The sequence below is a fragment of the Panulirus ornatus genome, chromosome 3 (genome assembly GCF_036320965.1).
Source record: "Panulirus ornatus isolate Po-2019 chromosome 3, ASM3632096v1, whole genome shotgun sequence".
NCBI lineage: Eukaryota > Metazoa > Arthropoda > Malacostraca > Decapoda > Palinuridae > Panulirus > Panulirus ornatus.
This window is the reverse complement of record NC_092226.1, coordinates 74,767,791-74,791,517: the sequence shown is the minus strand read 5'-3', so window position 1 is coordinate 74,791,517 and position 23,727 is coordinate 74,767,791. Positions and strand designations below refer to the sequence as shown.

General features: G+C 44.8%; 1 protein-coding gene across 1 annotated transcript in view; it reads right to left on the bottom strand.

Annotated features, from left to right (window-relative positions):
• The window catches only part of LOC139763875 (uncharacterized), a 614,186-nt gene that overhangs the window by 536,957 nt on the left and 53,502 nt on the right, over window positions 1–23,727 (bottom strand). The window contains 1 exon segment of the mRNA XM_071690265.1: window positions 14,629–14,818. Within this exon segment, the coding sequence (XP_071546366.1) occupies window positions 14,629–14,818 (190 nt within the window).

The following is a 23,727-nucleotide window of genomic DNA, read 5'->3' as shown; positions in this document are numbered from 1 at the left end:
TTTGTATGAAATCGTCTGTCGGTAGTGATCTGTCAGCTGCGGATGGGAACCCAGAATGGTGACACCTGGCTAGAAAGGAACCCGAGGAGGTATATGGAAGGAGTTTATGACAACTGTATCATCAGACGGACTTGAACTTGGAATGAACCGAGGCGCTCCACCCGTCAACTGAATGAGGATGGCTCTGTCAGCTGAGGTAGGGAGGAGGACGTAAGCATCAGACGAGGTGGATGGCTGTATCAGCTGAGGTAAGGAGGAGGCAGCGTCAAGGCTGTGAGGAAGCGTGATACACTCCTTCAGGGACACAACAGAAGCCACCACTTTGTGGCAACTAGTGAGGTTTGTCAACTGCTTCTTATTTTGATACTGCCCAGACTCCTTCACCTTCTGACCTTTACTTGCTCCCCACAAGCTGGTACCAGCCATTAGCTTCATGGTATTGTGTCACCAAGATAACCCAGTGACGACCAATATTACCTTTAGACGGGTGAGAATGGTCACAGGACAGAATCCCAATATTAACGTATGAATTATTTCTAGACGGAATAAGATTGAAAGATCAAGGGTGAAATGAACGACTGGGTCATAAAAAACGAGGAAATGATTAAAGATACCCACTTTAACGACCAATCCCCTGAGGGAGGATGAACAGCTGGGTCGAATGAGGACCAACCGCCGCGACCAGGATTCGAACCCAAGTGTTGAACCTCAGGGTCCGTGAATGCGTCACGATAACTGCCACACACACACACACACACACACACACACATGCGTATACATATTTACTTCTACTTTGAGTTGTCCATGTTTGGTGTTTAACATTTTCAGCCGTCATGTAGACGCATTCTCAACGCTGCTCAGCGCCGGACGGCCGGCAGCATCAGCGGTGCGCGGCGCAGCAACGCGGGCTGGACGAAGCTAAAGATTGTGGGAGGCCAGGCCACCATAAATACTGCCAGTGTGGCCAAACCTGTACGGCAACCTGGCCTGACCTGGCCTCCCTCCTCCTCCTGCTGCTGCAGGTGGTGGTCAAGCATCATAGGCCAGACGACGCTGGATGACACAGCCTCGCCACCTAAACTACCCAACTACATCCCAACTGATCGTTACAATCCTAAGGTCGAAATTTACACTAGGGAGGAAGAAAACCGACACGCAGTTCAACAAACACAGAGAAAAAAGAAGATGCAAAAAAAATCCTAGCAACTGAAAAACAAAAAGAAAAACAAAAAAAAAATACGTTTTTTTTCTATTCTCGTTCACATTCTTTCCAGATTTCATCGACGTGGACTGACGGTGGCGAGTGTGTGGAGGAGAAGATTTTTGAGAGAGAGAGAGAGAGAGAGAGAGAGAGAGAGAGAGAGAGAGAGAGAGAGAGAGAGAGAGAGAGAGAGTGTTGATGGAGGGGGGGTCGGAGTGTTGGGTTGGTAGGTTTATGTATCCAGCTGAACGTGAGGTTTTACCGAGCCACAGGCTGACTGGTTCTGTAAAACGCCTGTAACTGTAACTCGTCGTTGATCACCTTCAGAACTTGGGCATGAAGCCCCTGAGCCTGACGAGGCATTCGATCTCCTCCTGGCTTACAAATTGGTCGTTTTGAAGGATCTGAGCTGACGTGGGAACTGAAATTATCATCAACAGAAAATGGGAAAGGTAATGACAGAATACGGATGGCGTTTCTGTAAGGCACTGGGGAGGTGGGAGGGTATGGGTCGTAGGGCAACGCACCCCCATCAGGGGAGTATGGGGATGTGGGGATCACAAGAAGCTGAGAGACAGCTCATAACGCCTCATCCAGGCCTGGCGCACAGTCTAGTTAGCGTCGTTGACTGTTTGAACCTCACGGACCAGGGTTCGTGCACAAAGCAGTCGACTCTAAGTCAACCCAACTGTTCATTTCTTTACCCATATTTACTCTAAAACGCTACTAAAACTTATGCTCAGCTTGAGTTAGTCTATACAAATATTATCAAACATTTCCTTCGGTCAGATCTAATGATAATAATGATAATAGTAATGATAATAATGATAATGATAATAAGAATGATAATGACAATAATGTAAAAATAATATATGATGAAAATTATATTGAATAATGATATTAGTAAATAATAATAATATAAGAACATAATAATTTCTATAAACTGTCTATATAAAGCTTTCTTCCCTACAAAAGGTCTATTGAAACATGATATAAGCTTTGCCACAGTGGAGCTGGGAACACAGTTACTGGCTGCCCTTGTGAACGTTACTTGAGCTCTGATATAAAACTCAATATATCCCTCCCATCCATACTGGAGCACCCCTGGAGGACGCCAGAGTCCACAGTCATGAACCTGCTTTTGAAAAACAACAGATGAAAACGAGATTCTTAGAGTGACGAAGAAAAAAGCTATTCTTCTTGTTATATAGGAGAGAATTATAAGCCTTCCTTCTTGTTATATAGGAGAGAATTATAAGCCTTCCTTCTTGTTATATAGGAGAGAATTATAAGCCTTCCTTCTTGTTATATAGGAGAGAATTATAAGCCTTCCTTCTTGTTATACGGGAGAGCTTTATAAACCTACCTATCTATTACACGTGAAAACACTACAAACCTCTTTTCTCGTTTCACCCCAGAGCAATATAAGCTCCCAAACATGTCAAACAGAAGGGCACTCTCAGTCTCCCTGCTTGACACACTTAAGAACACTATGAGCGTCCTTACTCGTTACACCTGCGGCCATTAAAATCCCCTCCCCCCCCACCTGCTACACCTGAGAGCACTATTACAAGCCGGTTGTGTTATCTATTGGGTTATGTTATCTATTGGTTTGTGTCATCAATTGGGTTGTGTTAACTATTGGGTTGTGTTAACTATTGGGTTGTGTTAACTATTGGGTTGTGTTAACTATTGGGTTGTGTTAACTATTGGGTTGTGTTAACTATTGGGTTGTGTTAACTATTGGGTTGTGTTAACTATTGGGTTGTGTTAACTATTGGGTTGTGTTATCTATTGGGTTATGTTATCTATTGGTTTGTGTCATCAATTGGGTTGTGTTAACTATTGGGTTGTGTTAACTATTGGGTTGTGTTAACTATTGGGTTGTGTTAACTATTGGGTTGTGTTAACTATTGGGTTGTGTTAACTATTGGGTTGTGTTATCTATTGGGTTATGTTATCTATTGGTTTGTGTCATCAATTGGGTTGTGTTAACTATTGGGTTGTGTTAACTATTGGGTTGTGTTAACTATTGGGTTGTGTTAACTATTGGGTTGTGTTAACTATTGGGTTGTGTTAACTATTGGGTTGTGTTAACTATTGGGTTGTGTTAACTATTGGGTTGTGTTAACTATTGGGTTGTGTTAACTATTGGGTTGTGTTAACTATTGGGTTGTGTTATCTATTGGGTTATGTTATCTATTGGTTTGTGTCATCAATTGGGTTGTGTTAACTATTGGGTTGTGTTATCTATTGGTTTGTGTCATCAATTGGGTTGTGTTAACTATTGGGTTGTGTTATCTATTGGGTTATGTTATCTATTGGTTTGTGTCATCAATTGGGTTGTGTTAACTATTGGGTTGTGTTATCTATTGGGTTATGTTATCTATTGGTTTGTGTCATCAATTGGGTTGTGTTAACTATTGGGTTGTGTTAACTATTGGGTTGTGTTATCTATTGGGTTATGTTATCTATTGGTTTGTGTCATCAATTGGGTTGTGTTAACTATTGGGTTGTGTTAACTATTGGGTTGTGTTAACTATTGGGTTGTGTTATCTATTGGGTTATGTTATCTATTGGTTTGTGTCATCAATTGGGTTGTGTTAACTATTGGGTTGTGTTAACTATTGGGTTGTGTTATCTATTGGGTTATGTTATCTATTGGTTTGTGTCATCAATTGGGTTGTGTTAACTATTGGGTTGTGTTAACTATTGGGTTGTGTTATCTATTGGGTTATGTTATCTATTGGTTTGTGTCATCAATTGGGTTGTGTTAACTATTGGGTTGTGTTAACTATTGGGTTGTGTTAACTATTGGGTTGTGTTAACTATTGGGTTGTGTTAACTATTGGGTTGTGTTATCTATTGGGTTATGTTATCTATTGGTTTGTGTCATCAATTGGGTTGTGTTAACTATTGGGTTGTGTTATCTATTGGGTTATGTTATCTATTGGTTTGTGTCATCAATTGGGTTGTGTTAACTATTGGGTTGTGTTAACTATTGGGTTGTGTTATCTATTGGGTTATGTTATCTATTGGTTTGTGTCATCAATTGGGTTGTGTTAACTATTGGGTTGTGTTATCTATTGGGTTATGTTATCTATTGGTTTGTGTCATCAATTGGGTTGTGTTAACTATTGGGTTGTGTTATCTATTGGGTTATGTTATCTATTGGTTTGTGTCATCAATTGGGTTGTGTTAACTATTGGGTTGTGTTAACTATTGGGTTGTGTTAACTATTGGGTTGTGTTAACTATTGGGTTGTGTTAACTATTGGGTTGTGTTAACTATTGGGTTGTGTTATCTATTGGGTTATGTTATCTATTGGTTTGTGTCATCAATTGGGTTGTGTTAACTATTGGGTTGTGTTAACTATTGGGTTGTGTTATCTATTGGTTTGTGTCATCAATTGGGTTGTGTTAACTATTGGGTTGTGTTATCTATTGGGTTATGTTATCTATTGGTTTGTGTCATCAATTGGGTTGTGTTAACTATTGGGTTGTGTTAACTATTGGGTTGTGTTAACTATTGGGTTGTGTTAACTATTGGGTTGTGTTATCTATTGGGTTATGTTATCTATTGGTTTGTGTCATCAATTGGGTTGTGTTAACTATTGGGTTGTGTTAACTATTGGGTTGTGTTAACTATTGGGTTGTGTTAACTATTGGGTTGTGTTAACTATTGGGTTGTGTTAACTATTGGGTTGTGTTAACTATTGGGTTGTGTTAACTATTGGGTTGTGTTAACTATTGGGTTGTGTTAACTATTGGGTTGTGTTAACTATTGGGTTGTGTTAACTATTGGGTTGTGTTAACTATTGGGTTGTGTTAACTATTGGGTTGTGTTAACTATTGGGTTGTGTTAACTATTGGGTTGTGTTAACTATTGGGTTGTGTTAACTATTGGGTTGTGTTAACTATTGGGTTGTGTTATCTATTGGGTTATGTTATCTATTGGTTTGTGTCATCAATTGGGTTGTGTTAACTATTGGGTTGTGTTATCTATTGGGCTGTGTTATCTATTGGGTTATGTTATCTATTGGTTTGTGTCATCAATTGGGTTGTGTTAACTATTGGGTTGTGTTAACTATTGGGTTGTGTTAACTATTGGGTTGTGTTATCTATTGGGTTATGTTATCTATTGGTTTGTGTCATCAATTGGGTTGTGTTAACTATTGGGTTGTGTTATCTATTGGGTTATGTTATCTATTGGTTTGTGTCATCAATTGGGTTGTGTTAACTATTGGGTTGTGTTAACTATTGGGTTGTGTTAACTATTGGGTTGTGTTATCTATTGGGCTGTGTTATCTATTGGGTTATGTTATCTATTGGTTTGTGTCATCAATTGGGTTGTGTTAACTATTGGGTTGTGTTAACTATTGGGTTGTGTTATCTATTGGGTTATGTTATCTATTGGTTTGTGTCATCAATTGGGTTGTGTTAACTATTGGGTTGTGTTAACTATTGGGTTGTGTTAACTATTGGGTTGTGTTATCTATTGGGTTATGTTATCTATTGGTTTGTGTCATCAATTGGGTTGTGTTAACTATTGGGTTGTGTTATCTATTGGGTTATGTTATCTATTGGTTTGTGTCATCAATTGGGTTGTGTTAACTATTGGGTTGTGTTATCTATTGGGTTATGTTATCTATTGGTTTGTGTCATCAATTGGGTTGTGTTAACTATTGGGTTGTGTTATCTATTGGGTTATGTTATCTATTGGTTTGTGTCATCAATTGGGTTGTGTTAACTATTGGGTTGTGTTATCTATTGGTTTGTGTCATCAATTGGGTTGTGTTAACTATTGGGTTGTGTTAACTATTGGGTTGTGTTAACTATTGGGTTGTGTTAACTATTGGGTTGTGTTAACTATTGGGTTGTGTTAACTATTGGGTTGTGTTAACTATTGGGTTGTGTTAACTATTGGGTTGTGTTAACTATTGGGTTGTGTTAACTATTGGGTTGTGTTAACTATTGGGTTGTGTTATCTATTGGGTTATGTTATCTATTGGTTTGTGTCATCAATTGGGTTGTGTTAACTATTGGGTTGTGTTAACTATTGGGTTGTGTTAACTATTGGGTTGTGTTATCTATTGGGTTATGTTATCTATTGGTTTGTGTCATCAATTGGGTTGTGTTAACTATTTGGTTGTGTTATCTATTGGGCTGTGTTATCTATTGGTTTGTGTCATCAATTGGGTTGTGTTAACTATTGGGTTGTGTTATCTATTGGGTTATGTTATCTATTGGTTTGTGTCATCTATTTGGTCATGTTACCTATTGGGTTTTGCCATCTATACAGTGAGCGCTGTCTGATTAGGATCAGATCGTCTACAATGTCTCTGTTGAGGTAGGTTTTGCTTTTTCTTAATTCTTCATGTGAGAGATGGACGTCCATCTTCAACGCTTCCACCCTCTCTTGGGTCACCCGCATCACAACACATTAGCCCACTAAAACATACACACGTAAACACAAACACTCGTACTCAAGACAGATACACTGGCGTACCAAACAGTGACACATGTACATCCACACACGACACTACGACGAACGACGAACGACACATGCATAAAAGATAACCTACGTGAAGGAGTAGCCACGACAGACACACACCAGGAACACATACCAACCACCGTTCACCAGTATAACATGCATTTAAACAAACAAGCACCGACTATGTACAGATATTACGAACTGGACATCGGCCACATGATGTTCGCAACCTGTGTGTTCTATAACACGTACAGCGGTAAAATGTCAGGGAGGAGGTAGCGTGGTACAAGCGCTACCTGGACCGACCAGGGCACACGTTGCCCCAGCCACCACACTGTCACCAAACCTACGACAAATGGGAAGAGGTTCTCACAGAGGCAGTGGGAACCACGGAGCCTCATCAGACCAGGAGACCGCATCATCAACTACCTCAACGTCTCTAAGATGCACCACAGCCTCAAGGAGGAACCATCTCAAGTATCTTTCTCGAGCTATTGAATCATCTACTGGAGCTGTTGTTACCTCGTTATTATGACACGCGTGTACCACTCTCATAAGGAATTATAACAGATGATTATATTTCCAACAAGTTCCTTGCTTCATTTCATCTCATGTTCCCTGGTTATTCTATCTTCGTATTTGTCGACGAACAGTTCAGTGTCGACATCATCATCAACAAACTGCTACAAAAACGTTATAGGTTGTGAGCAAGTCACAAGGAGGCACATTATCTTCGAGTTTCCAGACCTTTGAGTTTCCAGACCTTCGAGTTTCCAGACACACTCAGAGACAAACTCCGTCAGCGTACGTGGACAAGGTTCCTCACTGCCTTCTACCTATGCTGACTCAAGGCCAACCCTGGCACCGAGTCTGCCACTTCCACATTTGCATGCAGAAATCAAATGATTTTTCTCGCCTCTGATTACACAGAGGCAGACGCATGACTGTCTAAACATGCGTGAGCACACACGGGAATGCTCATCCGCATACACGTTTATCTAAACGCACACAGTTCTGTTTAACGAATACAACAAAAAACATGTACGATTTCAGAGCGTGGATAACACGGATTAATGGCCGATCTGTCTATCTGTAATGACCACAGAGCCAATTTCTAAGGAAGAGTCATGGCGTTACCCCAAGATCTCCTTCCAGAGGAGTCCTTCTGCAGCCCAACGATGCGCTGCTTCCAGCAGCAGGGAAATGTGAACGCCATTAAAATAAAAAGCTTTGTGACAAGATTGCTCTCCCATTGATACAGTCTCGCCAAAGGTAACTTTTGCTGACATCAGTGGAAGACATTCAACACCCTCACGTCCACACGTGACGTCACTGCTAGACATCACTAAGACATCTCACACATATACGACGTCAGTCACTGGCAGACATCACCAAGACAACTCACACACGCTGTCCCATACATGATGTCACTGGCAGACATCACTTTGACATCTCATCCACAAGTGACATCACTCGAACTTTCACAAAGAATTACGGGCCTGAGGCACTCTGGTGGTGAGAGGCCGAAACATCCTGTAAATAAAGACACTGAAAACGGCCTGTGGATGACGTTAATGTTTGGAAAATGAAAGAAAGTTTACAGTATAATGGGAATACACGGTTACATGAGACAACGAATGATGAGGGACCCTCATCATCACAACGAGTATCAGAACACAAGAAGCATTAAGCATAAAGTTTAAACTTCAGCTTAATACATATTATGGTTTACACTTACACGTCCCTCACACGACTCTGTGTGTGTGTGTGTGTGTGTGTGTGTGTGTGTGTGTGTGTGTGTGACACTCTACCATCTGGAGTTACCGATCTGAGTATTAAATACCTGGACGTGACACCACGTGTTTACTTACTCCTCTCTCTTCTTCAAGTTCGTCAGAGGAGTGTGGTTCGCATCTATCAAAAATGAAGAAGTTGCTTTGCTTATGTTCCTAAGGGGACGCTGGACTCCTCAGCTCCGCTCCAGGGAGCTTGCCCACACCTACACACACACACACACACACACACACACACACACACACACACACACACACACACACACGGGCCTCTGTGGTGTAGTGGCTGGCGTTACTGACCATGAGTCATCAAGGATCAGCCTGGGGTAGGAGCCGCGTGGGTTTGAATCCTGGGCGTGGCAGTCGGCCTACACCCAAGCCAGGTGTTCATCTGCCCTCGGGGCTGGGCGATAAATGGGTACTTAGCTTAGGTTAGGGAGTGTGTGTGTGTGTGTGTGTGTGTGTGTGTGTGTGTGTGTGTGTGTGTGTGTGTGTGTGTACACATACGTAGGAATAAAGACATGATACATATATACAAGTCTCTCCCCGTAACACACACACACACACACACACACACACACACACACACACACGTATATACGAGAGCAAACATTCGCAGACAGAGGGACACACACGGATACACATGGGGCCTAGAGGGAGGAAGTCATCCACAAAGGAATCTCCGGACTTGTTCCATACTATGAGCACCTTGTCCACAAAAAAAAATCAAACGAAGCGGTTGGTGGACTGTGATGTTCTCGACAGCCACAGGGCATCTGACGCTGTCCCTTAAATGGAGGATGGTAAAAAAAAAATGGACTTCCATAGAGGATTAAGAAGAGAATACTATCGACGGATCAGACGGTCCCTAAAGTGAGGGGGAGAGACGAGTCACGTCAGAGGTGACATTCCACCCTAATGGTGTACACCAGGGGATTGTCTTGAGCCCACTGGTGTTCCTGGTGGTCGACCTGCATTGCTTCCCAAAGGAACATGACACATCTCCAGATATGTTTGTGGATGATACTAACCTTATGTGATGAGTCCAGGATAGCGACGACCATCAGTGAGACTTAACCTTCATAATACATGGTTAGTGAAACTCTAAGCGACTTACAGTGAGCAAAATGGGGGCACAGTGCACAGTCAGAGCCTGGGTGTGGCTATCATCCTTCATGAGTAAAGTACAAGCATCAGCTTGTGAAAGGATCTCAGGCGTCTCTATAATACCAGGTCGGGTACTAGAAATCCACAACTTCTTGAGTTGTAAAGGAGGAAGGTCATAGATAATTTGGTGTTAAAATTACTTCCATTCCAAAGATAATGTTTGATGAGCAATATATATAAAGCTTACAGACGGGACTCAGCTTAATCCAGACAACCTAACCTGAGCCACAAATTTGGTTATGAAAGTCAATCACTGAGCGACGAACCCTAACCCATACATAACCATATTTTTCCCAACAGACTGTTCCTACATCTTCAGGGGTGCGCTCCACACAGGAGCAGGTCTTTTACTCTTTAACAGAGAGTGGAAAAAATTCTTGTCTATGTACACGGTATTATAGTCTATAAAACGTATGCTAAGACTGCCTGAAGTAAGGGCGCTCAGCTACTGGGGGAAAAAAACAGCAACCATCTAGACCCACGTAATTGGACAAGGACATGATTACAGGTTCCAAGTTCCTCGCTGGATTCGAAGATACGAATATCGAACGCTTCTCCGAAGTGCAGGGAACAGAACAACCAGAGGACCTTCTGCTATGCAACAGAAGCGTCAAGAAAAATGTTGGAATAAACTTGTAGAGTAATTAAGCTGTGTACGAACAAGACGAACTTGCGGTACTTGTTGCTGGAAAGTTTTAATACGTGTATGTGAGAAATGAGAGGTTTTGAGTTGTGGGGGCCATACGAGAGTCGAACTCTGTCTCCCCGTAGGTACGAGAAGATGAATAGACACATACACACACAGAGGAAGCTAGAGGAGGAGGACAGTGGACGGGAGTGACACGGAGGCGAGGCGAGGCGGGCCCAGGCAGGGGAGTCAACGTCCTCATTCACGCCTCTGACAACCTCCTCCAGTCTTCCGCCGGCTCACCTGCTGCTGCTGCTGCTGCCTTCCCGTGACGCCGGGACCGCCGGGGTCCACCAGTCCCACTAATCTACCACCACCACCACTACCGCTACTACCTGCATTACCATCACTGCCACCACCATCATCCAGTCCCACATAACGTCATTAGTCCCTTCCATAACACCATCAACTCCTAAACTCACATCACCAACCCCTCAAAACATACCACCAGCCCACCACCAACACAGATCACCAGACCATCTCCCTCAACACACACACACACACACACACACACACACACACACACACACACACACCACCACCACCAAGTCTCACACAGCGTAACGGAACCCAGACCCTTACAGTCGCCCGGCTACTATACGTGAGTAGCCAGTGATACAGAATACGTCTGAGGGGGTCCACAAGGCCGATAGATCGGTTCACGATGGACGTAGAGGATGTGGCTTTTCGTGTCCTGACGCTTCACCACCGCCACCAGTAATGTCCCTAAGGGTTTTCCATTCTCAACACCGTCCTTCTGAACAGTTCTACTGCGCTACGTAATTACATTTTCCAAATACATAACACGAGGATCGACCCTTACGATATTTCCTTCCTCCTCCCAACAGCGAAGCTAAGGAACACTCTTCCCTTTCCATAACATTTCTCCCTTTAAGAAACAGGTCCATTAAGGCACCTAACAATATTCTAAATTACTTTCTTCACTCTTCTTCGTACATTATTTTCCTCTACCCCGGATGGCCATGAATGGGGACAAGTCTGTCTCGTGCCATGTTGGTCATTTCGATATAAAATGATAAAAATCATCATTATTTAGTACCTTCAAATCGAAAACACCTGACATACAGAGAGCTAATTACAGACTGGAAGTCACTGACAGACGAAGAGTACAACCTCTACAAAAGCTTCATCCTCGCCTCCGCCAAGTGATGATCAAGACATCCCATCGTCAGCTTCACCCACCTCATCAAGTTCACATCCAAGAGACTCCTCCGTTTACGTTTCTTTCACACGAGATCCATAGTTTTCACGGCAGTGGACCGCTACCCCAGAAACCCCTGATTGAGGCCAATAAATGATCACAGTTGCAATAGGAAGCCGCTAATAATAGCGTTTCTCTTCCGGAGGGAAAAAGCTAACAAGGAATGGGATCATTACAACCATCAACTGTTCCCTGTTCAATGTTTCGATTGTGTGGCAGCTATCATCGACAGTAGTACTTTTGATTGCCAGGTCACAATCATCAACGACGGTGTTTTTGATTGTCAAATAGAAATCATCGACGATATTTTTCAGTGGTATCAATGTTGGTGTTTTCAGTGTCTGGTCACATTCATTAATGATGGTGTCTAGAGTGTCCGGTTATAAAGTCATCAGTGATGATATTTTGAGTTTTTGGCAACAATCTTGAGTAACAGCTCGACCCTTGAACACAACGTTACGATCCTTAAAGGTCAGGTCACAGGCTAGGCCATCATACCCAAGTGTCATTCTGTCGTCCTTCACAGAAAACAAAGACCAGGAAAGACCACAGCAAGGGCAAGAAAGACCAGTAAGAACCTGAAAACAGACAACAAAGATCAGGAAAGACCAAAGCAAAGACAACAAAAGACCAGAAGGAGCCTCAAAACAGACGAGAAAGACCAGAAAAGACCACAGCACAGACAACAAAGATCAGGAAAGACCACAGCACAGACGAGACAGACGAGGTCTAGCACAAGAGAGACAGACAGACAGAGAGAACGCCCTGGCCTGGGAGTATTGATGTGAACTGCCCGCCCCGTGAACACTGGCTGTTTGTCACAGAAGTAACCGAAACATTCCTCCAGGAGAGAGAGAGAGAGAGAGAGAGAGAGAGATAGGTTTGTGTTGGGCGTTCATTTCCCGCCGCGCCATACGCTCTGTGGCTCTCACGTGATCTTAAGTTGTCTCGCTAACAAATGAGTCTTCCACTTTACAAGCCTTGGGAGTCGTCTTTCCAGAATGAACATAGATGCTTGTTGGAGTCGTTGAGTGTCGTCAATATTGATTTTTATTTTCTTATTCCATTACGTATTTGTTGAAGAGAAAATGGTTCTTCGCCGGCAAAATGGCTGGAATCATATTAATCCCACCTCATATACCTGCAACAATTTTTCTTACGTAACTGTTGTTTCTCGCATTAGCGAGGCAGCGCCAGGAATAAGCAACTGAGCTCTCGAGGATTAGTCCTCTATTTGCTTCTCCCTACTTTTGAAGTGATGATGTTAAGGTGATAGGATGTTGTGAAGATAAGGGCGTAGTGAAGATAAGGATGTAGTGAAGATAAGGGTGTATAGAAAAAGAGTTTTGTGAGTGATGCAAGCTTGTTTCAAGGGCGGCCCGCAGAAAAACTAATGATTTATACAATAATGCATAAGAAGCTAGATGATGGCGAACACCTAACCAGGAAGGGATGGTTCGGACACCGGACATAAATACACTCCAGCCTCAATGTAGACCCGGATGTGATGCGATACGAAGGCGCGCACATCATCTCGGTAAGACACCGCCCTCCCTGGGGGATTCATCCTCAGGCTAAGGGTATTTACCTCTCGTTAAGTTAACCCTCCGTATCAGGTTTTTGCATTCATGTTGCACTTATACCTGACGGCAAGCGAACATGAAGCATCCACTTCAGTTTTTAACAAGATCTTCCGAACAAGGGAACAAGCGAAAGAAATGTAAAGCATATTTGTAAATTATTTAAGTCTAGTATTTGATACAAAGGTTCTCCAGATGTTGAAGAATTTCATAAAAAGACCCATCATATATATATATATATATATATATATATATATATATATATATATATATATATATATATATATATATATATATATATATATATATTCTAAAAATCTTACTAAAAGCAATTCGTATATTTACTACGTGTTTCAGAATATCATGAACTTTCTATCGTGGACGAAAATCCATTCCAGTAAAATGTGTAGGTGACAGGATGGAACTAGGTTAACACACGGGAGTCTTACATGAAATTCACTCAAGATCATAAGGAACTGTTAACCTCCCTAAGAGCTCTTTCCCTACAGAACTTCCTTAAAGTTGCTCTAGTTCCATAGTTTGGTCTTTGCTCCCGTGAGCTGGCTGCCTGTGTGCCCCCACCACTTGCTAGACCACGCAATACTGGCAAGCTGCTGCGTCACATGATTGCAGTATGGCCGTTGGTAACTCAAGGGTGGGCCGTTTTGATGACTATTTCTTTCCTTACACCTCGAAGCTTTGGAAGTCTACCTTCTTATGTCCTTCCCAGTAACTATGACCTGACACATCTTGAAAGACAGGTTTTTCACTTCCTCCGGAATTCGTTGATACTTTCCCTTGTCTCTTTACTTTACCCTCCTTTTATAAACCTCTGTATTTCATTAAGTTCCCGGCCTTGATGTGGACTTCAGTCCACGACTCGAGCCTCCAACGGAAGAAAATATAAAGCAGTAATATGTCAAAATCTCTAACCTCTACAACTATGCATAGCCTTTCATATTCATATATATACACCCTGATCTGACGCCTTCTCTGCCAAAAAAATGTGTCATTTCTGTAAGATGTTTCGACCAACATTATAAACTCAGCATTGTCAACCTGTGAAATGTGTTGCCTCTGTCAACAAACCAATCCAAAAGCAACACAATCATTAATTGTCTTATAACCACCAACACAACAACGTCTTGCAACATCTCCCTACAGTTACCACTACAACCTCCACACACGACCAGTTTCTCCCAAGAACTTGTTTCTGAAACACCTACCGTTCCTCACAACACCTGCCATTCCTCACAACACCTGCCATTCCTCTCAACACCTACCATTCCTCTCAACACCTACCATTCCTCTCAACACCTGCCATTCCTCGCAACACCTATCATTCCTCTCAACACCTACCATTCCTCTCAACACCTGCCATTCCTCGCAACACCTACCATTCCTCTCAACACCTGCTATTCCTCTCAACACCTACCGTTCCTCTCAGCTACGGGCCAACAAAACTACCTCCCGTCACCACTTACCAATACTGGGGTCGAAGGAGTCAATGGCATCGTGGAGGAGGATGGTGTCCCCGTCGAGGAGGTGTGCTGGGGCGTCAAGGTCGACCTCGGCGTGGGAGTCGGCCAAGGCCAGGGCGAAGGTGACCAACCGCAGCTCCTGGGCCACGGGTCGCAGCGCCTGCCCCACCGTCTGCGCCCCTTCACCCACCACCTGCGGCAGAGAGAGGGAGAGAGAGAGAGTTGAGCAACATCTAGCAGGCAGGTAACATAATGAGGATACAGTGACACAGTAATACACAAGATACAACGATCGAGTAATACAGTAATACACGGGATACAAAGATCGAATAATACAGTAATACACGGGATACAACGATCGAGTAATACAGTAATACACGGGATACAAAGATCGAATAATACAGTAATACACGGGATACAACGATCGAGTAATACAGTAATACACGGGATACAACGATCTAGTAATACAGTAATACACGGGATACAACGCTCGAGTAATGCAGTAATAGATTGCAATATGATGTTTCGCAGTCAAATCCGTGGTGCACACTCCACGGCGCTGTAGGAGGGAACAGGTCCTCCTTATCCGGATGATCCTTGGCAGCGTGCGACGGGTGAGTAGGATGCTGACGGGTAGAGGTAAGAATGACTGTGTGGGGGAACAGGAGAGGATGTTCAGGTGGACGAGTTGGGGCTGCGTGGGCCATATGTCACAAATGCTGGGCGTTGAAAGAAGGATAAGAGAGAGACGATATGGGATCATGGACTGTGTCGGAAGATGAAAGATGATGATGGGGATAAAAAAGGGACTGTTTGGGATATGACAAGGACTCTGTCAGTAGATAATGAGGACTGTTAAGATGAAATGGGGTCCTTGGAGAACGTGGAAGGGTTGTATGGGAAATGTGCAATTCTTGGTGAGATCATGAATGGCTGTGCAGAAGAATGAAGAGAAGCTGTGTGAGGAATGTGAGGGAGCAGTCTGGCGGAATGATGTGGGTATATGGAGGGGAACTGTGGAGGCTGTGAGAGTAACGAGACGAGCTGCGTGAGGGAGGGAAGTGGCAGCGTGGAAAAAAATATACATTTTTGGGGGAAAGAAAAGATACAACATATAGGATGAAACAGTTAATTTGGGTGAGATAGGTTGAGTGGAGAAAAAGATGGGTCGTTTCGGAGGAATGAGGAAGGTTGTTTGGTGTAGCAGGGTCTGTACGGACGATCATAGAGTATTGCCTGGACCTGATACTGACACATGGAAGGAGAAGAACGTTATGTAATAATGCGAGGGAGACTGTGTGTGTGTGTGTGTGTGTGTGTGTGTGTGTGTGTGTGTGTGTGTGTGTGTGTGTGTGTGTTGGAATAACGCGATGTGGGGAATGAGAGCGGCAAGCTGGTGGAGACAAGAGGAACGCTCGGCCCAGACAGTTGTGGCTGCTGAGGGAGGGAGAGACACAGTAGGTCGGGTACCAAGGATCACACGATGCCACCTGCAGCCTCCACTACACGGGTAGGGCGGCAGCTGCAGAAGACAAGTCCACCCGCCCTTCACGATAACTGGCTGCAGGAGGGAGAGGCCAGTCAGGGGTTACTACCCAACACACACACACACACACACACACACACACACACACACACACACACACGTCGCAGTCGGAAAGTACAGTTGAGAATAAGAAGTCTCGGAACACATCTGGTCCTAACTGTAACGACCCCCCCTCTGTCTCTACCTATCGAGTTAGAGGGTTCGGAACAGTTTCGATCAAGTGTGTCCCAGGACTTACTGTGACTGTACATACTGCACACATATAAGCACATACAGAGAGGAAGACAACGTATACAAACATATATAAACAATGTACATTGTTTTTACCACAATGGTGAACATTGTCTTCCCTACGTGTACATACATCTTTAGCGAAGCTGTGCAGTTAATTTCTTCATGAGTCACAGATGTAGCGGCGTCTGTTGATTGGTCAATCACACCATTACAGTTAACTAACTGCCCAAATTACGTCAGTCTTGTGCACCAGTTGGTTCACCGAGATGTTACCGTCCGCTAATTGGCCAGCCCGTGTGAGCCAGGTCAGTGAACGACCACCTGCGACACCACGAGACCATCTGAAACAGTCATGAGCCTGGCCGAGGCCAGAGGGCGAGACTGACGCCTTCCTCACGGCCAGTAGCACGGGTTGCAGGCTACCGTGGAGCGTGGGTGAGGAGCGACGAGAGGGAGTGGCCATATGGCAACCAAAGGGCGTTGGTAAATGGCAGCTAAAAACCGTATGGATTATAAGTAGACTGATAAAATGACAGGCAACAGATGCTACGGGTGAGAGGTACAGAGAGGGCGTGGGTAAGAGGTACAGAGAAGGCGAGGGTGAGAGGTACAGAGAGGGCGCGGGTGAAAGGCATTGACAGTAGGGTGGCGGGAGGTGACCAGGTATGCTGGTAGGGGGAGCCAGAGGGAGCCAGCGGCAGGACGGATTACGTCAAGATGAATAATGTAGGAAGAAAAAGGCCAAAGAAGGCCATTAAACCGCGAAAGTTACTAGATGCTTCAAAAATAAGAATGGCGAAAGATAGAACTGCAAACTAATGATCATACATATATATATATATATATATATATATATATATATATATATATATATATATATATATATATATATATATATATATATATATATATATATGTATATATATATATATATATATATATATATATATATATATATATATATATATATATATATATATATATATATATTGTAGGTGACAGGTACGAAGCCTGGACGTGAATAAACCTCCCAAACTGGACAGATGTGCAGGAGAGAGAGAGAGAGAGAGAGAGAGAGAGAGAGAGAGAGAGAGAGAGAGAGAGAGAGAGAGAGAGAGAGGTTGGACGGTGACCTCAAAAATTATTAAAGCCAAGGGTTCGATGCCAGACGACAGACAACGGCAGAATCTGACGTGTAACAGTCTTGGTGCAGGATCGGATGATGGATGATAGTGACGCAACAGGTAACAGATGACAGCGACACATGAGGAATGATACTACGCAACACAAGAGACGGGTTAAAAGCTCATGGTTGACGAGCTGGATGACAGAATTGACAGTGAAGTGACAGGACTGGAAAATATACGGATATTGGGACGAATGACGGGTGACAGGATTGCTACAAAGCCGTAGACGGACTATTAGGGAGTGACAAATGACAGGATGGCCACAGGGAGGTAGACAATCAGGGAGTGAGGCGTGACAGTCTGACCATAAGAGGTAGACAATCAGGGAGTGACGCGTGACAGTCTGACCATAAGAGGTAGACAATCAGGGAGTGACGCGTGACAGGTTGACCATAGAGCTGTGGACGGACCCTCAGGGAGTGACGGGTGACAAGCAACCTTTATTACAAAGCAGGTTCTGTCAAGGAGCCAAGATGTAGGAAAGACCTCAATGTTCACACTGTGTCCTCCCACACCTCTGGCAACGAGTCCTGACCACAATATCGTAAGGAAACGTCTCTTATCGTACATCAGACGACTGGTGTTGAACACGGCCTATATTCTCATGTCACGCCTTCGACCCTCAAGGGCTGACGAAGACTGAAAAAGGGAATCCCTTACGTATCAACGTACGATCTTGAGGTGTTCAATATCTTCTTACACGTTGACGACCTCATTATTGACAAAATAACTTCCTTCCCTGAGACACTCATGCGACGAGGAGCGAGCCACGGCTGGCTACATGCCCTGCCCCACACCAGATTTTAAGACCACTGGAACGATCACCTGTATGATGCAAGATCGGGTCGTCCAGCAGGTGGGGTGGTGGTGGTGGGAGGGGAGAGGGGGTCTCTCTCTCTCTCTCAGTAAACAAGGTCAAGGCACCACAGCATGAGTGAGTCTGCTATCAATTTCAGGCAGCTGGGCCGTTAAGGTTCAGCGCAGGCGATATTTACCAGCCTTCTTCACCCTTCACAGTGCCACTGACCTCCTCCTTCTCTCTTTTACCACTGCTGGAAGAACAGACTTGTGGATGCACTTTTCTGTGGCATCTTTTGAAGTATGGTGGATATTGAAGTATCCCTTCATCCGTAGTCACTGTCGTGAGTCAGCAGGAGTCGCCGGGATTCGCCCAGAGTCGTCAGGAGTCACCCACAGATGTCGAGAGTTATCAGGAGTCGTCAGGAGTCATCCAGAGTCGTTGGGAGTCGTCAGGAGTCACCCAGAGTCGTCGAGAGTCGTCAGGAGTCACCCAGAGTCGTGGGGAGTCATCATGAGTCACCCAGAGTCGTCAGGAGTCTTCAGAAGTCACACAGAGTTGTCAGGAGTCACCCAGAGTCGTCGAGAGTCGTCAGGAGTCTTCTGGAGTCACCCAGAGTCGTCAGGAGTCGTCAGGGGTCAACCTTTCACTTGCAGGTTAACCCTGAGTCATAACTCGTAAAGTCAACATCAGATTTTCTTTAAATCTTATACATTTTTTCCAGCATCTCAAGAAATAAATAGCATTAAACCTACAAACCTAGTTTGGGTTTTGTCTGAGTTACGCTTCTCAGAAGAAAGAAAGTTTAAACCTGGAACTTAATTAAACTGGTTCATAACATGGAACAAGTTCCACTTTAGATAAAGAATTCATTACAGATATATTAGATTTCTTTAAATTCTTCGAACAATATCTCCAGTCATTTGGATTTCACCAATGACTCTGCTGCACTGTTCGGGTTTACTGCCATTACTTTATATTTCCTCAGGTGATCTGATTGAAATTAGCGCCATTACTGAATTACATGTAGTTTGGATATGAAAAAAAAATGTTATGTGGATATTTCTGTTGAAAAAAAATCTTCGATTTTTTTTTTTTTTTTTCCAAAAGGAGCAGAGAAGGGGGCCAGGTGAGGATATTCCCTCAGAGGCCCAGTCCTCTGTTCTTAACGCTACCTTGCTAATGCGGGAAATGGCGAATAGTTTGAAAGAAAAGAAAAAAAAAAAAAAAAAAAATATATATATATATATATATATATATATATATATATATATATATATATATATATATATATGATGAAAAGTAGGTATGACTGCGAGCCAGCAACCGTGGCCGGGCCTCGGACCCCGGGGCCCGTGAAATTCGTGAGTCGCAATGCTAACCACTGCACCGCAGAGTTGTGTAATGACCTATGTGTAATTACCTATTTGTACAGTACGGGGAGGGAGGTCTCTGCACTCGTGGGGCCCCCATGTGTGTGTGTGTGTGTGTGTGTGTGTGTGTGTGACCACTTATCCTTGATGGTCACGGGTAATAAGGACGGAAGTCATGAACCGGTAAAGTGAAAAGACGATCATATATACAGTGGAAGCCACAAGGGGCGAGGTGACATCCACTGAGGCGGGACCACAGGACCGTCACACTAGGATGGACTCAAACCATTACGTGGAGGGCGGCGGTCTGCCACACCACCACCTTCACCTTCACTTCATTATCTCTCCCGTCACTCTCTCTCTCTCTCTCTCTCTCTCTCTCTCTCTCTCTCTCTCTCTCTCTCTCTCTCTCTCTCTCTCTCTCTCTCTCCACCCAAACTGTGTGTGTGTGTGTGTGTGTGTGTGTAACGTGGTTAATGAGTGAGCACTCATCACCTAGAGGCAGCATGATGACACACACAAAAAAGAGATCTTTGAAATCCACACGAACTACATAACCACTGGAAGTACCTGGAAACTGGAGGTACCTGGAAACTGGAAGTACCTGGAAACTGGAAGTACCTGGAAACTGGACGAGAGAAATGGTAGGAAAGACGTGCGGAAACATTACATCATGAGCAGGAGTGAGGATGTGGAGCAAATATCTGGGTTGGTGCACGGAACAGTGACAGGTTTTGGAAGCTGTATGAAAGTGAGGGACCGACCATGAGTGTAGCGCTCCTGCCCCCAGGGGTCCCTTCTATCTCCATATGGTTTCTGCAGCACTCAGGAAGCTAGCCACGTCTAGTGGTCGGGACCGCAGGTCATGAAGCGTTATGATATGTAATGTTATATGCAAGTGCAGGAGGGAGGGGGACGACGGGAGCCACAGACTCCGTCTCTCCGTGACCCAGAACTGCCCTTTTACTGCAGTCAACTTTTTCGTCCCCGTTACCATAACTTCTGTTTTTCCACGTCACTGTAATTCTAATGTTTATACTGATGTTGCTAATGTTTATACTGATGTTGCTGATGTTTATACTGATGTTGCTGATAACATTGTATTCTCTTCAGGGAACTAGCTGGGAAAAGAAGGGAAAATGCCCCTCTTGTACCACGAAACCTGTCAGCAGAACTCTGGCCACTCACCTACCACCACACCCATGACCTATGTCATTCATCTATAAACCAGCCCACTAAACCATCAACAATGCCATAAACCAGGCCACTACACCATCCACAAGACCAAAACAAGGCCACTGACAGACCAGAGGACCCACGAGATACGCCACTGAATCCTTAGCAGTCTTACTAGGCAGGTTACTCCGAGCTAAAGGCTACTGACCCTAGCACATTCACGTGTCATGTCATGACTCCTGAGGTCAGAGTCTCAAACACACCCAGAGTCTAGCCTCACGGGTCTGTTAACAGACCCTCTATCTTAACCGAAACTCAGTCTACCAGTCTTCGACCCAACCCGATAAAATCCTTCCCCAGAGCAAGAAATGGCCTCTCGATAGCCGCGGACCCAAAACATCTGCAGCGTGCCCGCAAGCCAGGCCGCTCACCCACACTGTACTTGATACACCCATTAGAGAAACACCCACTCCAAGCTACGGCTCCCGCCGCACACACGAGCAACACACACACACACACACACACACGCACACACACACACAGCTCCAGCACGCCCAAGGATCTAGACTACCGCCTCACAGCAACTCCACGGCGTACACATAGCCACAATGTCTCCTACATGCAAAGCCACTCACCTAAGCCACTCACAACGTACCTAACATCCTCTGAAAGTGAGTTATCCACCCACAACAGTCCCCCCCGCTTCCCCAGAAAGCCTGCAAGCCAGGCCATCCACAACTTACCACAGCATGACCACATGCCAGGGCCCCTCACCCCACAACACTCCACAGCAAGACTGCAGCCCTGGCCGCTATTTGGTGAAATTAAAAACGCCAACGAACCACACCAGTTACCAGGAAAATGACCCCAGCTTGCCAAGGGACCAGGCACCAGGTAAGGACCCAACGTGGCCCCTTCCATACGCCAGGCCACTGAACAGCAACATCTTAGAAAAGCTTCCAACTTAAGCCCAAACATCTTAAACAAGAATACAGGTCGGAACACTGGTACGGAGACGCCCTACAGTCGTCCACAATCAAAGTTCCCAACCCGTAAGATCATAAGCAAGCCCACAAACCAAGCCATTGACCAGCTGTATCCTAGACACGGCCATAAACCAGACCACTGCCCAGCATCATCCCCCTCATTACTAGGACAGCGACCAGCAACAAGTCGGTAACAAGTAAAGTACCCAGGATACTTCCAGTGTTTGTGTCTCACGCTATGTACCTGCCCGCCACCTGGGAGACGGTCACCTTATTTCCAAATTAACCTAACACGTCACTCAGTCAAGTTGTTAATTTACAACAAACCCTAACATGTCCTTAAGTCAGGTCACTCGCTCACAGCCTGCGTCGGGAGGCCAGCAAGTCAGGCCTCTGAACCTGTAACAAGACCTAATAGTTTCCTAAGTCAGGTCATCGACTTTAACATGCCCCTGGAGGCTACTGACTCAGGTCACTAACCTTCAACTTACCCAAGCGGTCTCCTACGTCAGGGCGCTGACCTGTGACATGCCCCCAGCACGCGTACAGACCGTGTCACTGACCTGTAATCCTATCCAGAGCACACACCAGGTCAGGTCAGACCTCACAGAGTCAGAAGCTGTGCTTCGACCCCAGGTCCGCCGCCAGTGGTAGAAAAAAAAAAGAAAAAATGTTGAAGACAAGATTGCAACAGAGCGGATCTGAGGAGTCAGGAGCGGGTGGGTGTCAGCCAAGGTGGGGTGCCAACCACGGAATGGTGTCAGGATGGTTGTGTGTCAGCTGAGGTGGAGTATCAACCAACGTAAGGTGTCAGACATGGTAGGATGATGTCACTCGGGGTGGTGTCATCCACCTTAAGGTGTCAGACAAGGTACGGTCCAGCCTGGGGTGGAGCATCGGTAAGAGATTTCAGTGAAGTAGGGTAGTGTGTCAGTCTGGGTACGAAGGCAATTCGGGGAAGGGATGGAGGTGTCAGCCAAAAGTGGGTTGCCAACATGGCCGAGAATCAGACGTCAACAATTAAGCAGTCAATCTGTCGCAGTGGTCAGCAATGACACGAGCGTGCGGGGAGCGTGGTGTCAGGCGAGGCGTCAGTCACTGGTGTATGATGTGTCAGCCGCCGGGCGGGGAGGTATCGGGTGTCAGCAGGTTCCCAAGCTGACCTAAGGCGTTGTGGGTGTCGTCAAGGGTAGGGTGACCCCCCCCCCCCCCCCACCTTGCGTTCACGAACCGGAGAGGGAAAAAAAAACTAAAAAAAAAAAACTTGTCCCTTCAGTCAGGATCCGTTTTCTCCGACATCCGACTTGTTCCTGGAGAGAGAGAGAGAGAGAGAGAGAGAGAGAGAGAGAGAGAGAGAGAGAGAGAGAGAGAGAGAGAGAGAGAGAGAGAGAGAGAGAGCTATCTACTTACCTGTCTACTTACGAGCATACACAAGATCTTGCCATAGGTTTAGCGCGTAGCGCTCAACGCGCCGAGTGTGTGGATGTCTGCCATAATCATGCTTTCGTCCAGGATTGGTCTCATCAATACCATTACGGGTTTTATCGTCATCAACTGTGTCACTTCCATTATGATGGTTGGAATCCCATCTGGTGTCGGTGCTGTGCTCTCTCTTTGATCTACTGCCTTGCATACGTCGCTTCCTAATTCCTCAATATCTCCAATTAAGTTTCACATCCGATCAATAGTTTATCATCTAACTTCTCATTGCTTTCTGAGATGGTTTGCTTCATGTCTACTGCTGCTCATATGACAAGTTGTATCTTCTCCTGAGATCAGGTACATAATTTCCCCTCTGCTA